The following is a 14,040-nucleotide window of genomic DNA, read 5'->3' as shown; positions in this document are numbered from 1 at the left end:
ATCCCTTAGCTTGAAAAGCACAAATTTGTCAGACTTATTTTAAGGACTCGAATTATGTTTTTCTTCTGGAAAATAAATGCAGGTTTCTTTACGTCTGAGCTCTTTGGAGAGAGTAATTGATTCCCAGTGGATTCGCTTTCGTCTTTTAGAACTGATACCGATTGGTTCGCTTGCAACCGGGACCGAATTAGATTAGATACACAATTATTAACCTTAGTGAGGAGTTTTGTTTGCTTAAAAGTGGATCAAGGCCACCTCATCTGAAGCAAACTCGATTCAATTCCTTTAAAGCAAAAAATAATTTGTTTCGCTGGAAAATAACATCCATGTCATGACTTTGAAACGGGCGGGGATATAGCTCAGTCGGTAGCGCGCTGGATTTGTATCCAGTTGGCCTCTGTCAGCGTGAGTTCGTCCCCACGTTCGGCGAGAGATTTATTTCTCAGAGTCAACTTTGTGGGCAGACTCTCATCGGTGTCCGAACACCCCCGTGTGTACACGCAAACACAAGACCAAGTGCGCACGAAAAAGATCCTGTAATCCATGTCAGAGTTCGGTGGGTTATAGAAACACGAAAATACCCAGCATGCTTCCCCCGAAAGCGGCGTATGGCTGCCTAAATGGCGGGGTAAAAACGGTCATACACGTAAAATTCCACTCGTGCAAAAAAACACGTAGCGTACGTGGGAGTTTCAGCCCACGAACGCAGAAGAAGAAGAAGAAGATGACTTTGAAACAAAGAGAGAGTATTTGTTGAGAAGAAGAAAAAGAAACAGAAATTAGATAAGGTTAAATAGAAAACGACGAAGAAGAAAAAGACGACGACGATGATGACGATAATGATGGCGATGAGGAGGAGGACAAAAAGGGGAAGAGGCGGAGGAGGGCGGAGGAGTGAGGAGAAGACGGAGGAGTAGAACGTTGTCAACTACGATGTCGACGATGATGAAAACGACCATAACGATGACGACAATGACGACGATGCGGACGATGACTATGATGACGCAAAAGAAGCAAACTGTCCTACCTTCGAGGAGAATGGCCGGTGTGTTGTTGTTGGGTCCCGTGGTGTACTGGAATCCCGCCGCCGCCGCGTCCGTCCCGTTGAGCGACTGTATGAGATCCAGCACATCGCGAGACTGGCTGTCAGAGATGCTAAAACCTGTAACACAAAGATACAATAGGCTGTTAGATGGCTAACAGGTACACAGACAGACCCGTAACATGAATAATATACAAGAATGTACCAGTTACGATAATAACAAACAGACAGACATACCTGAAACACGAATATATATATACACCTCATAGACTGTAATAAACTGAGAACAGACAGACCTTAGCAGTGACAATGATTACACAGAACAACAGCTAAAAATGAAGCTTATTGGTTTCAGAACCATTTGGACAATCACAAATTTCGAAACTGAACAAACACAAGTTCACACAGGACGAAACGAACCGACAAGAATTGAACAGAAGAATTCGCGGAAGACATTCAATAAGAGTATAGAGCATAGGACATTGAACTACCAACAAATAAATTAATAGGTAAAGAAACAAATAAGAATGTTCAGTACATACCGTTGTCCAGGGAGACAAGAAGAGCAAACGTTCGATCGAGTCACTTTCGCAGTTCTGAATATTATATGAGGCATCAGATGGACAGGAAGAAATTGCTATTCACAACACAATGAGTCACGTTCACATAAAATTTGAGCCCGGTCACTTTTATAGTTTCCGAGAAAAGCCCAACGTTAAGTTGTGTGTTGCCGAACAGAAAAGGCTAGTTATCTCCCTTGTTTTTCTGATAACGTTCGTAAAAGGCTACAGATGTAAATACTTTGATGTAAAGAATAATCCTACAAAGTTTCAATCACATCCGATGAACTTTGTCAAAGATATAAAATGTCTAATTTTTCCTTTGACGCTGACCTGTGACCTTGAAAAAGGTCAAAGGTCAACGAAACCATCGTTAAAGTGTAGAGGTCATTGGAGGTCACGACTAAACAAAATATGAGCCCGATCGCTTTGATAGTTTCCGAGAAAAGTCCAACGTTAAGGTGGTGTCTACGGACGGCCGGCCGGCCGGCCGGACAGACTAACACTGACCGATTACATAGAGTCACTTTTTCTCAAGTGACTCAAAAAAATGACAGATCAATTCAGAAAGACAGAGACATACAGCCAGAGAGTCGAACAGACAGAGAGCGGTATACAGGGGCTGCTAACAAAAACGAGTATATTCATGGACCGTGGACATATATATAAACATGCACACCCACTGTCAGACAAACGAGCCTAGCAATTCACAGGCGAAATGTAAACACACTTGTGTTGGACCAGACGTAGACAGATACACAGACAGACAAATGCAGTGCCAGATCGATTCTGAGCGGAAGAGCGACAAAGGCAACGACAAATCTCCTATAACAGCTAGTAATGACACTTGAGTTTAAAACCACGTCTTTGGGCATCGACCAACTTGTACGGACAGAAATACGGGCGGCACAGACAGAGAGAATTAGAGCCAACTCAGTTCAAACAAATATACATATTTACCGCAAAGATAATTGTGAAATCAATCTTTAATTTAGAACAACTTAAGATACGCGCACACTCCAAAAAACACAAACAATGTACAACGAGAGGAGACGAACACAGACGTACGATGGTCCAGAAACAGACAGTGGCCTGGTCGAGTTTGACTCTTTGTGGTTAAGTGCAAGGTACTTCAACTCCTCAATAACCAATCAGCAGACAAACAGATCGACAGACAGACAGTGGCAGCGACATATATATCAATATCGGCAAAGACAGCTAGGAATGCAAAAAGTGGAATTTACAACTACGCTGGAGACCTGACAAACATGGGTGGGGATTCTCGTCGGGTCACAAGCCGTTACAACAGTAGCAAAATCCAACAATCACCCCCTTTTCACAACTGTGGACAAAACACTCTTTACGACTCTTTGAGCGATCGTATTGAACGGCCAGTGCCAAAGGGCACAACACGTTTGGAAGAGATCAAGGGCTTCCGAGCGTACATCATGGTGGTAATAAAAAGGCCTGTCACGGCCCCTATTACGTTACAATCACGGAGAAGTTTACTTTGCAATATATATCCCTCCACAAACCCTCCACGATTGGGTAGCGTGACCCCACGAGTACTTTTGTTTGTCAATGGAATTGTTTGTTGTATGTGATCAGATCTTTTTGTCCAAGACGATCTGTGTAGCTTTCTGTGCCTATAACTCAAAAGTTCTGAATGCCATGGCAGAGAGGCAGCCTGGCTTTGTGTGACTGTGACTCTCCTAGTCTTGCATTTCATGATATAAGCTCTCATGCAGGCCGCCTCCTTGGTTCAGGACTCCGCATACCCTTGCTACGAGGTTGTCTTCCTCTCGGACGCCCTTTCAGTCCTTCAGGCCCTAGAGAACGACAAACTCCCACAGCTGGCCAAAGCATTACAGATGGTCAGACAAACCAGAAGAGTTGTCCTCCAGTGGATACCATCACACTGTGGGATACCAGGAAATGAAAGGGCAGATGAGCTGGCGAAAGAAGGAGCCGTGGAAGACCAACCTGAAAACAGTGTGAGCTTTAGTGAGCAGAAGACAATCATCAAGGCATTGATGAGGCCAAGGACAAACAGAGATGACTACCACACAATATCCAGAGAGCAGCAAGTCAACCTCATCAGGCTGCGTACTGGCCACAACAGGCTCAATGCTCACATGAACCGAACGTTCAAGCTGGCGCCAGCACCAACCTGTGCCTGCGGTCAAGAAGACCAAACAGCGGAACACATCTTACAGCAATGTCCCTTACTAGATGAGGAACGAAAAAAAGTGTGGCCGTCAGACCAAACTATACGGCAGTCGACAGGAGTTGGAGAAAACGACAACATTTATCACCAGTGCTGGACTGATCGTGTAACCTCTGCGAACGCCAAGAAGAAGAAGAAGAAAAAAGCAGCAGCTCAAAAGCACACACGAACGTACGCACACATTAACGCTCCCCCCTCCCCACCACCACCACTTACCTACTGACCCCATACCCCGACATACACCCCCAAACCCCCCTACACGCCCTCATAATCTCGAGCTCCTCCTCGCACAGGTTCGAATATCAGTCCAATCCTAAAACCGTTATGCTTTAGTACAAATAAACTTCAATTAGTTAAACTCGGTCATTTCAGCTCTGTCTGTCTGTCTGTCTGTCTGTCTGTCTGTCTGTCTTTCTGTTTTTCTCTGTCTCTGTCTGTCTCTCTCTCTCTCTCTCTCTCTCTCTCTCTCTCTCTCTCACACACACACACACACACACACACACACCACACACACACACACACACACACACACACACACTCACACATACATACACACACACTCACTAACATGGTTTAAGTACAACTCGGAGCAGGACTGAGAGACGTCAGTTGCGGGGATCAGTAAATAAAAACCTCCTGTAAGAACAAGAAAATACATCACCTGACACCACAATCTATATCTATATACGGCTTGTGTGTGTCTGTCTGTCTGTGTGTTCGCGATTCACGGCCAAAGTTCTCGATGGATCTGCTTCAAATTTGGTGGGCATATTCATGTAGACCCCGGACACAATCGTGGAAAATTTTGAACACGTGCGTGCTCTCAGCGCGCAGCGCTGAACCGATTTTGGTTTCTCTGTACATCCATTCCCAGTAACTCTTCCTTATCTTCTCCAGTGTTTTGCGCGTTTATCTCCCTTCCTTCGTACTCGGCTCTACTTCTTCCCGGCGAAGCGGGTATTCATCTAGTTGTATATACAAGCCGTATTACTCTGTTTTCGAGAAGTGAGCAACACAAAGGTTAATAACCTACACACAGGAGGACCTTGCCCCCGTATGCAAGGATGGTAGATCACCTACACCAATACTTGTCATAGTACTTCCTGTTCTACTTATCAATGACACTGCAGATGCTGCATGCGTCTATAGTCTGTAGGCGTGTATCACAACAACAGAGCCGCTCCTTGTCAAACCGTGTAGGTACTGAGGTTGTTGTTCTCATCAATAAAAGAAGACCCTAACTTCCAAAGGGTGCCGCTATGAATACAAGTATAAAGATGTAAGACGGAGATAGAGCGTGGGCTGGAAGGGAGACCATTGAGCGAGAAGACAGTTTGGACTCTTGAATGAATTTTATAGAGTAAGGGGGGCTTCAGCATTTTATACATGAGCACGCCTACAATAATGGCACTCCATAGAGATAGTTGCATAGGCGCCGTTACCCACGCTAGTTGGTTCTGCACCATCTTACTATTCTTCTTAATATCAATGATGCTACAGTCTGTAGGCGTGTATCACAACAAGAGAGCCGATCCCTATCAGACCGTGAAGGTACTGAGGTTGTTGTTCTCATCAATAAAAGAAGACCGTAGCTTACATGCAATGGTGCTGCTATAAATACAAATACGATGTAGGGGAGAATGAAAGGAGTTAGTGGGGATTCGAGGGAAAACCTGAAAGCGGAGATGGTAGTTCAGCTAGCATACACTCCTAGTAAAAAATATAATGGTTTCAGTGCCATTTCTAATACAAAAAGATTAATAGTTGTTTCATTACCAGTAGGGAAGAATGAGAACCCATGCACTCATTTTGTCATGACCTGGACCGTCCACCCTGTTCGGGCAGCTACCTCCTTCAAGGACGTAGATCAACAGTGACCTTGACCTCAAAGCCTCATTCCCTGCCTTTTCAGTTTAAGTAAAGCTACATCCCTTCTGAACTAGCCATATTCGTATTCTTCAACTACCTCCACAAATAATGATCTAGATTTTGAAAACAAAACACTTGTCTTTCCAGTGAAAATCACACATTGCCCTTTCCCTCGTTAATATTCGAGCCCCTTTCCACTTTGTTAACCAAACCACCCCTCCCCCCCTTCAGTTCCACCCACCATTATCTATCCATCCAACCAACGTCACCAAGCTGCAACACGATGATTCGGTCGGAAGTCGTAGGCTGCAATTTCCCGGATTAGACGAAAACAAGTAAAAATCATATGCCCTGTCACATGTTTCTATAATCCTTTTAGGCTGGCATAAAAACACGAGGTCTTTTCAAAAGTCCGCGTATTCATTGAGAGTTACCAGGGGGGGGGGGGGGGACGCACGCTTTGTCATGAAGCCGAAATGATCAAGATTCGCAGACAGTCGCCCACTCTCGGCTGACAGCTTTTATAGAGTTACATAAAATTATTAGTCTACAGATTTTGCATTTGATGTACCGAAAAGCGTCGAACAATCCGGACAAATTACCATAACAATCACCGTCGTGCATTCATTAAGTTGCATACAATTGTAGTTGTGAAGAGTGTGTGTTTAATTGTCCGTACAGTCTCGAAAGATCCCGTAAAATTATCATAACCTTCATAGTTTAGACGTGGTTGCAACAATGCTATTGTCTGATGTCGTGGTACATGTATATAAAAAGAAAAAAATAAGAAAGAAAAGATCTCGAGTTTCACAATTATTATTAAGAAAAAGATGTGCAAAATACAGACCAAGTTGTCATAAGTGGTGTGTGACTGACAATATTGCATAACATTTAAGCGACGTTGACACGAAGAGACATTAGCAGCTGTTGCAACAACAACAACAACAACAACAACAACAACACGGAATACTTTAACCGACTTAATCACATCGTGAAACAGACACAAAGTTATAGAACGAAAAAACATCTCTTAAGCTGAGGGAAAAAAATCCTAACAGACGCCCTCTACCACCATCCATAAACAACGCGGAATAACTTGATACACCAAAGACAAAACACAATTTCATCAGGTCCTGAAATAACCGCCACCTGTTCCCTCCGTTAAAATGCCTTGCATCATTCGCTGCAACAGGAGCTGTTCCTGATTCATCCGCTTCCCATCATATCCTCAAACTCTTCATCTCCTTTTCATCCGTTTCTTTTTTACAATACGTTCCGTAAATTATAACACACACACACACACACACACACACACACACACATGCTATCCCTCTCTCTCACTCACACTCTCACACACACAGACACACATTCTCCACTATTTTTTCTTTTTTGTCACCAAACTCTAATAATTATACACACACACACATACGCGCGCGCGCGCGTACACACACCGGCTTTCTATCATTCTATCCTCATCTCCGCCTGTGACTGTGTGCATGATAGAACGTTTATAGGCCTTCCCTCTGGACACCACAACCACGACCATGACAAACACCGCCCCCCTCACCCTACCTTCCCCGTATCGTCCCCCATCAGTAATTTCAATTCCCCCAAAAAGGTGCCCGGGAGGCGAGAGTCTGATTCTATTTTCGGAGCTAACGGAATGAAGCTGACCTTTCCTCGCACTGATAATGGTCATCTCTTGTTCAGCCTGATTAACTGTCCAACTTTACCGCTCTTCTTCTCCACTTTATTGCATAATTACCACCAGACATCTATTCAAGCTCATAACCTCCGTCCCGGACGCTCTTCGTAATTTTACGTGTTTTAGGTCTACAGAGACAGGCAACAATAAATGCAAGGTTATCAAAGAGAGAGAGAGAGAGAGAGCGAGAGACAGGGAGACAGAGAGACAGAGAGAGACCGAGACAGATTAGAGACAGAGACAGACAGGCACGCACGCACGCAGGCAGGCAGGCAGACACACAGAGAGACAGACAGAGAAGAAAAAAAACAGACATGTAGAGACACTGAGAGAGCAAAGAAAATATATCGAGGAAGAGAACTGTATTGAGCAGTTGACTCGAGAGAAATGAAAATCATACTTTGTATGAAAATGTGAGGCATTTTAGGAGAGAAAAAAGTTTCGCTACTGTGTGGCAATTATAAGTATAGGCGTCATCAACGTAATTAAGAACATTAATTTTATGATTCAGATGAATAAGGGGGGGGGCAGCCACACAGAAAAAGGAACGCAGCAAGAGAGAGAGAGAGAGAGAGAGAGAGAGAGAGAGAGAGGGGGGAGAGAGAGGGGGAGAGAGAGAGGCTGAGAGAGAGACAGACAGACAGACAGACAGACAGACTGACAGAGACATACAGAAACAGAGAGACTGACAGAGACATGCAGAGACAGAGATACACAGAGACACACAGTGACAGCGACACACACAGACAGAAACACACACAGGCAGACAGACAGACCGTGATTCGAAGTATAGACGCAGCAAGACAGTGACAGACAAAAAGATAGCGACCCCCCCTTCCCCCCAACACACACGCTCTCTCCAAGTCCCATTTTCTCCCTCAGTAGCTCGTCAATGATCAAAAATCAAATGTCCTCAATAGCCAAATACATTCAAGGGACACAAAAATCCAACGTCCAACCAAATCAAATTTCAAACAAAAACGCAAAAATAAAAAGTGTCCAAACCTATGAGCAAGACGAGGACGGTGAAGAGCAGAAGTGCACGCTTCAGCCCGGTGCCTGGCCTCCTCCTCATCACATTACAGCCACACGCCGGACCCTCTCACCAGGGTCCACAAAGTCACACGTACAACACTGGACACACGGTCACCTCCAGCAAACGCCGGCACGCTTTTTACTCCCTCTGGTCCCAGTGCCGCTTCAGAGTCACACGTACAACACTGGTCACACTGTCACCTCTAATTACCACCGTCACTGTTTTACTCGCTCTGGTCAAAGTCCCGTTTCAGTCAGAGTTACACGTGCAACACTGTAAACAATGTCACCTCCAGTAAACACCGTCACTCTTTTTCTCACTTTGGTCCAAGTCCTATTACAGAGTTACACCTATAAGTTAAACACTGTCAAGCCCAGGTACCCACAGATTTCAATTTGTATGTGAACTCAATTATTTCCTCTGCGATGGCCCGTGAAACAAATTACATCGATCACGGAATAATGCTGCTCCCAGAGTCGACCTCAAATAAAGGTCCACGGCGATGGTCACAGATTCCTATGCATAGAGTTCCTCGACTTGACACTCAACGTTTCACTCTGTCCACAGATAAGCCCACGCTCGGTCACACTCGCTCTATGTTACTTGTGTTCACTATCTCCCGTGCGCTGTCTCTTGACATCTCAAATAAAACTTGGTGATGGTCCACGTAGTTTACACAGTCTCTGGAAATACCATCAAACTCACTGAGTTACAATTCCCGTCTGCCGCTTTGCAATCCTGAAAAAAACCACAAGTACATGTATTGGTATCCTTGTCCACCGCTGCCCACAAGCACAGAAAGCATCAAACAGGCACGTAGAAATTCCACAACGTTATTTTCAACTTCTGGACGTCCTGTATTTTGTTCTCACCGTTTACAATTCACCAAAATCGCGCCCACAGATCAATGACAGTCATAGGCAGAGAGTTTGGCAGGACCAACTTACTAGCACCTCTTTTAACACTCGCAGTTTTCTCAAAGATTTTCTTACATTGATCGCCTGCCACGCGCAAAAGAAACCGGCGCGCGCAGGTGCGAAAAAAATAAACGTTCCGAGCCGAAAGAAGAAGGTCCACAAGTCTTATACAATTCCTTCAGTGCCAGCCCCTTTCACTTTGTCGCACGCCACGCGCAAAGGAAACCACAGGCGAACACTGAGGAAAAATTTCAAGCCGCTGGAAGACGGGTTCACACCGTCTCACCATTCAATTCAGTTTGCTGCCACGCGCAAAAGAAACCAAGGGTGAAAGAAACGAAATGTTCCAGGCAAGAAGACCGCGGTCCTCCCCGTCTTACCATTCAATTCCTTCTGTGTCAGTTGGCTTTTCACTTTGTCCGCACTTTCCCTTTCGTCCGCACTAGCCACGCGCGGCAGTCACAGGTAAATGGGAAAGGCGAGGCAGGGAGGGGGATAGTCTTGTGAATGGGGATAGCGGCACGAGTCGCGTTTTGTCAGGCCAGCCAACCAGTTTCACACAGGGTGTGGGGGAACCGATAGTGGCTGAGGGCGAGAAGTGCATACAGTTTCTGACTCTCGCTGTCTCGATATCATTGCAACACTAAGATTCCAAAATGAATTCTCGATTCCAGTCTTTACTGCAACAAAGTTAACACTCGTTTGTGAATACATTTTTTTTAACACTTCATCACCTCTGTGATGATAGGGTAATTCCGATGAACAGCGGACGAAACTGAACTGAGGTGATTACTGACATTAAAGAAGAACAGCCAAAATACATGTAGTGATCACGATTTCTACGTTGGAAACAACTCTGAGGACACACAGACTTTCAAAGTTTGTAATTTCTCTCAATCTTGTTTTTGTCATCCCAATAACTTAAACAAAAAGTAAACAACAACAACAACTACAAAAATAAAAGAAAGCCGACATCCTTCGCGCCTATTGATCAAATTAAGAAATCTTAAAGAAATTGTGCAGGTGCAAAAATAAAGCATTGAAGCCTAACTCCCTGAAGAAGAAAAAAAAAAGGAAGCAAACATACACTTTTCTACGATCAGTCTTTCTCAACGCACCATAAACTCGCGGAAGAAACTAAGGCCGGAACAAACTTAGACAACATCAACTGTGTTTGTACCTTTTACTGCAACACCGCTGGAAATCTCAGAAAGTTTGGGAAAAACACTAAACGACAGAATAGCTATTTTAAGTTTCTTCGTAGGTCACGCTAAAACAGCCACAAAAGCGGAAAACCCGTCATTGCGAAATATCGTGCAAACCTTTCGCTCTTCTTCTTCATTTTTGTCATAAACCACGAATGACAAAGATAGCCCATAGAAAGAAAATAAATCTGAAAACAATTCAGACTCTTTGTAAACATAAAAGTTGTCACACAGCTAAACACCGTAATTATTAAGCATTTAATTAGATTCTTAGAAAAGTACCGCGGTGATTCTACAGAACGTTGTGTGGGAACTTTCAGTGAAAACAGAGCTGACTTATTTAGAAACGGAGGCAAACAAAATCGGAAAAAAGAAAACTCGAAAATCCCTCAGTTGCGTCGTAGCCGAAGGCCAACGTCAACCTTGAACGCAAGCACTTTTCGCAAAGCTATTCAGAAAGGGTGGGAGGGGGGGGAACAGACCTGACTTCTCTATACAAAACAAAACAAAACCATTAAACCAAGAAGACCGGAAAAAGGAAAACGAACAAACGTCGCAGCCGAAAGACCTACCTCGACTCTAAAACAAGCACTTTTTATTATACAAAGATATTCAGCGAAAACAGATCTGACTTCTCTCTTGCAAAAGTGAAGGCGAAACTGAGAAAAACGGAACAAGACGATGCCAGGATTGCACGTTATCTCGCTTCGTGCTGCCCGAGCTTGGAGCAGTAAGAGAGCTCAGAGAAAAGTGTCTGTGTCTCTTGCACTCGGGGCCAGATAGTCAGGTACAATGCACGATAGCTCAGAGGTACAATGGCGGCTTCACACCGGAACCCCCAATCTACACAAGACTACACACACATATTGCAGCAAAGGTTATCAGTCTCTTGCGATACACGTAGCTATACACACTCTGCAGTATGAGCAACGCATTTATTTTCATCCTAGTTGTGAAGAGAGCTAGGAAGACAAAAACACCTTTTGCCAACTTCATGTTGGTTGTGATGAATTAACACTGGCAGAAGAATCAGAGGTTTTGATGTTATATAATGTTCGTGGGTGGTAATCTGTCTGCCACAAGGTAAAGTGCCATCATGGAACAGACACATGGCATTGTTCACTGTAGCCTCCTTGTACGAGTCAAAAACTGGGAGAGCAATCTTTAACTAAAATTATTTAAACAAGAAATTGAAAGCATGTTTGAAAAAAGTCATTTATAATGAAGCTGACATAGCACAAACTGTACCGACATAGAAAAGACTGATGAAGACTCTAAGGAAATTAGAAGACGATTTAATACAGAACAATTAAATGTCTAAAACCTGATAATCCTACTTACCCTTGTTATTACTCACTCAAACCGCAAAAAAAAAAAAAAAAATATTGGACACTCCACTCTTTAAATCCAGCACACACAGTATCCGGTATGTCAGCGTTGAAATACTCTTGTGTGATTTATATGAGATACAGGACCGCCGAAGAAATAAATGGCACAAAGAAATGTTCAACCCCTCAGGTTGCTGCGTAGAATACAAATACATTAAACAAACAGTTTATAAAACTGCGAAGCTCTTTGGAGTGAACTGGGCGCAACAAAGCAAAGTAAGAGGGCAACAAGTAAGAACAAACGAGCCGCTTAACCTTAGTTAAAACGGTAAACTTCAATGTACCCCTACCAAGGCCGGGCCAGGGATACTGTCTTCACGAAAACGGAACTTTACAGCTTATGACAAAGCAGCAAAGAGATTATACAAAAGATATGCTGCTGCCGGTAAACGTACCAGTGGAATATCTTGATAGTACCGAGTTAAACTGCGCGTCTTCAAATGATGGTCCGACGATAGTAAGCGATGACGGTTCTATTACCCCAGTTGTTCCCCTCCACAGCCTTGTAAAACAATGCTCTTTTTCTAGTCCGATCGTGTTTGCCATTGAAAGGAATTGCGAAAATATGACCCCAAAAAACTACTTACTAAATAAATGAATAAAAATGGCCTCAACACAGACAATGGCCAGACGTGTACAATAATACAGCGAACGATACGAACTTGCATAAAAAAGTAACTTTTAACAAACCAGATAGCATCTAAGCTTCACAATGTCCAAAATCAGCAAATTCAGTCCAAACAACGCACTACCGGCGACAACACTTTAAAACAACTGCATTACGAGAAACTTCTGAGAGAAAGAAAGACAGACACCAGAGAGAGTCAGAGACGCGCGATCAGCTGATGAGTGCTCCCGTCTCGCTGCGCGTGACTTCCTCATACACCTTGCCTCACACTCACTCCGACGTCGTCACTGTCTGGCAACCACCACCATGGCCCGCTACAACCACCAACAGAGATAGAGAGAAGAGACGAACAAATCTTGGGGGAAGCCCTCACACAAGACGATCGAGGCACGGCAGGCCCCTCATCCAACATCGCATCACACACACACGGTAAAGTCTACTAGGCGGTCTCTTCTTCCTCAGTCACACCGTGAAGCAGAAGACTTTGCTCCCTTGCTTTCCACCATTCCGATGCTGAGACACCTGCTTGTTTCTGATTGGCTGCTAGCGGGAAAACCCTTTCGATTCTGAACCTCAAGTGCTGAACCCCCATCCCCTTCTCCCTCTAGCACTTTCCTCTCTCTGCTCCGTCCCGTCTGAGAGACTGAGGAGGGGGAGGGAGAGAGACCCGAAACCCGTTCCCCATTCATGTTTTGTGCTGCACGAGCACGGCGCGTTCAGAAATAGCCCTGACGCAATGTATAGGAAGCCGCACACTACCGCTCTAGCACCGTCTGAAGAGCACATGGTGCCAGAGCAAGAGAGTTGCAAGGAGGATGGAGGAGAAGAAGGAAGAGGGTGGAAGGTGATGGAACTCTTTCTTTTTGGACACTTTGACGTCCCATTTTCATTATTTTTAGGCTTGCACTTTTCTTGTTTCAAAAATGCTTTAATACCTCCGCGACCCCCCCCCCCCCTTCCCCAACACACACACACACCCACACACACACACACACACACATCCTACCCCGCTCTCCCTTCCCTGCTCTTTCCCAATCCTTTCTTCTGCTTTTGTTTTTTTAACGCAGGCTCTTGCGCAGCAGACGGGCACCACGTGCGGACGTAACGGCATTCAAGGTTGTCCCAGTTATTGCGTTGTCTGTGTCGACCAGCCCGGCTGCTGAATGATTGGGGTGCTTGGGGGTTCTATATGACGGCATTTTGAGGCCAACAGTTACAAATACAAAAATCACGGAGAACGTCCTTATTTTCACTTATGACTACAACTTGAAGCCACCGTCGCAGATTTATCAATATCCTGTAAAATAATTAAAGCAAATACTGTCAGTTGCCGCTAATTTGTTTGTTTGTTTGTTTGTTTGTTTGCTTAACGCCCAGCCGACCACGAAGGGCCATATCAGGGCGGTGCTGCTTTGACATATAACTGCGTGCGCCACACACAAGACAGAAGTCGCAGCACAGGC

General features: G+C 44.5%; 1 protein-coding gene across 5 annotated transcripts in view; it reads right to left on the bottom strand.

Annotated features, from left to right (window-relative positions):
- Positions 1–14,040, bottom strand: part of LOC138954134 (protein kinase C-binding protein NELL1-like) — a 162,458-nt gene that overhangs the window by 92,224 nt on the left and 56,194 nt on the right. For 4 of the 5 annotated variants that reach the window (XM_070326040.1, XM_070326037.1, XM_070326038.1 and 1 more), the window contains one exon: positions 1,028–1,162. In XM_070326040.1, coding sequence (XP_070182141.1) covers positions 1,028–1,162 — 135 coding nt within the window. Of the gene's footprint in view, positions 1–1,027; positions 1,163–8,408; positions 9,829–14,040 lie in introns of those variants that run through there. The other variant, XM_070326039.1, reaches the window with a different exon arrangement.

The sequence above is a fragment of the Littorina saxatilis genome, unplaced genomic scaffold, assembly GCF_037325665.1.
Source record: "Littorina saxatilis isolate snail1 unplaced genomic scaffold, US_GU_Lsax_2.0 SUPER_4_unloc_2, whole genome shotgun sequence".
Classification (NCBI taxonomy): Eukaryota; Metazoa; Mollusca; class Gastropoda; order Littorinimorpha; family Littorinidae; genus Littorina; species Littorina saxatilis.
Note: the sequence above shows the minus strand (reverse complement) of the source record. Positions and strands in the feature narration are given on the sequence as shown.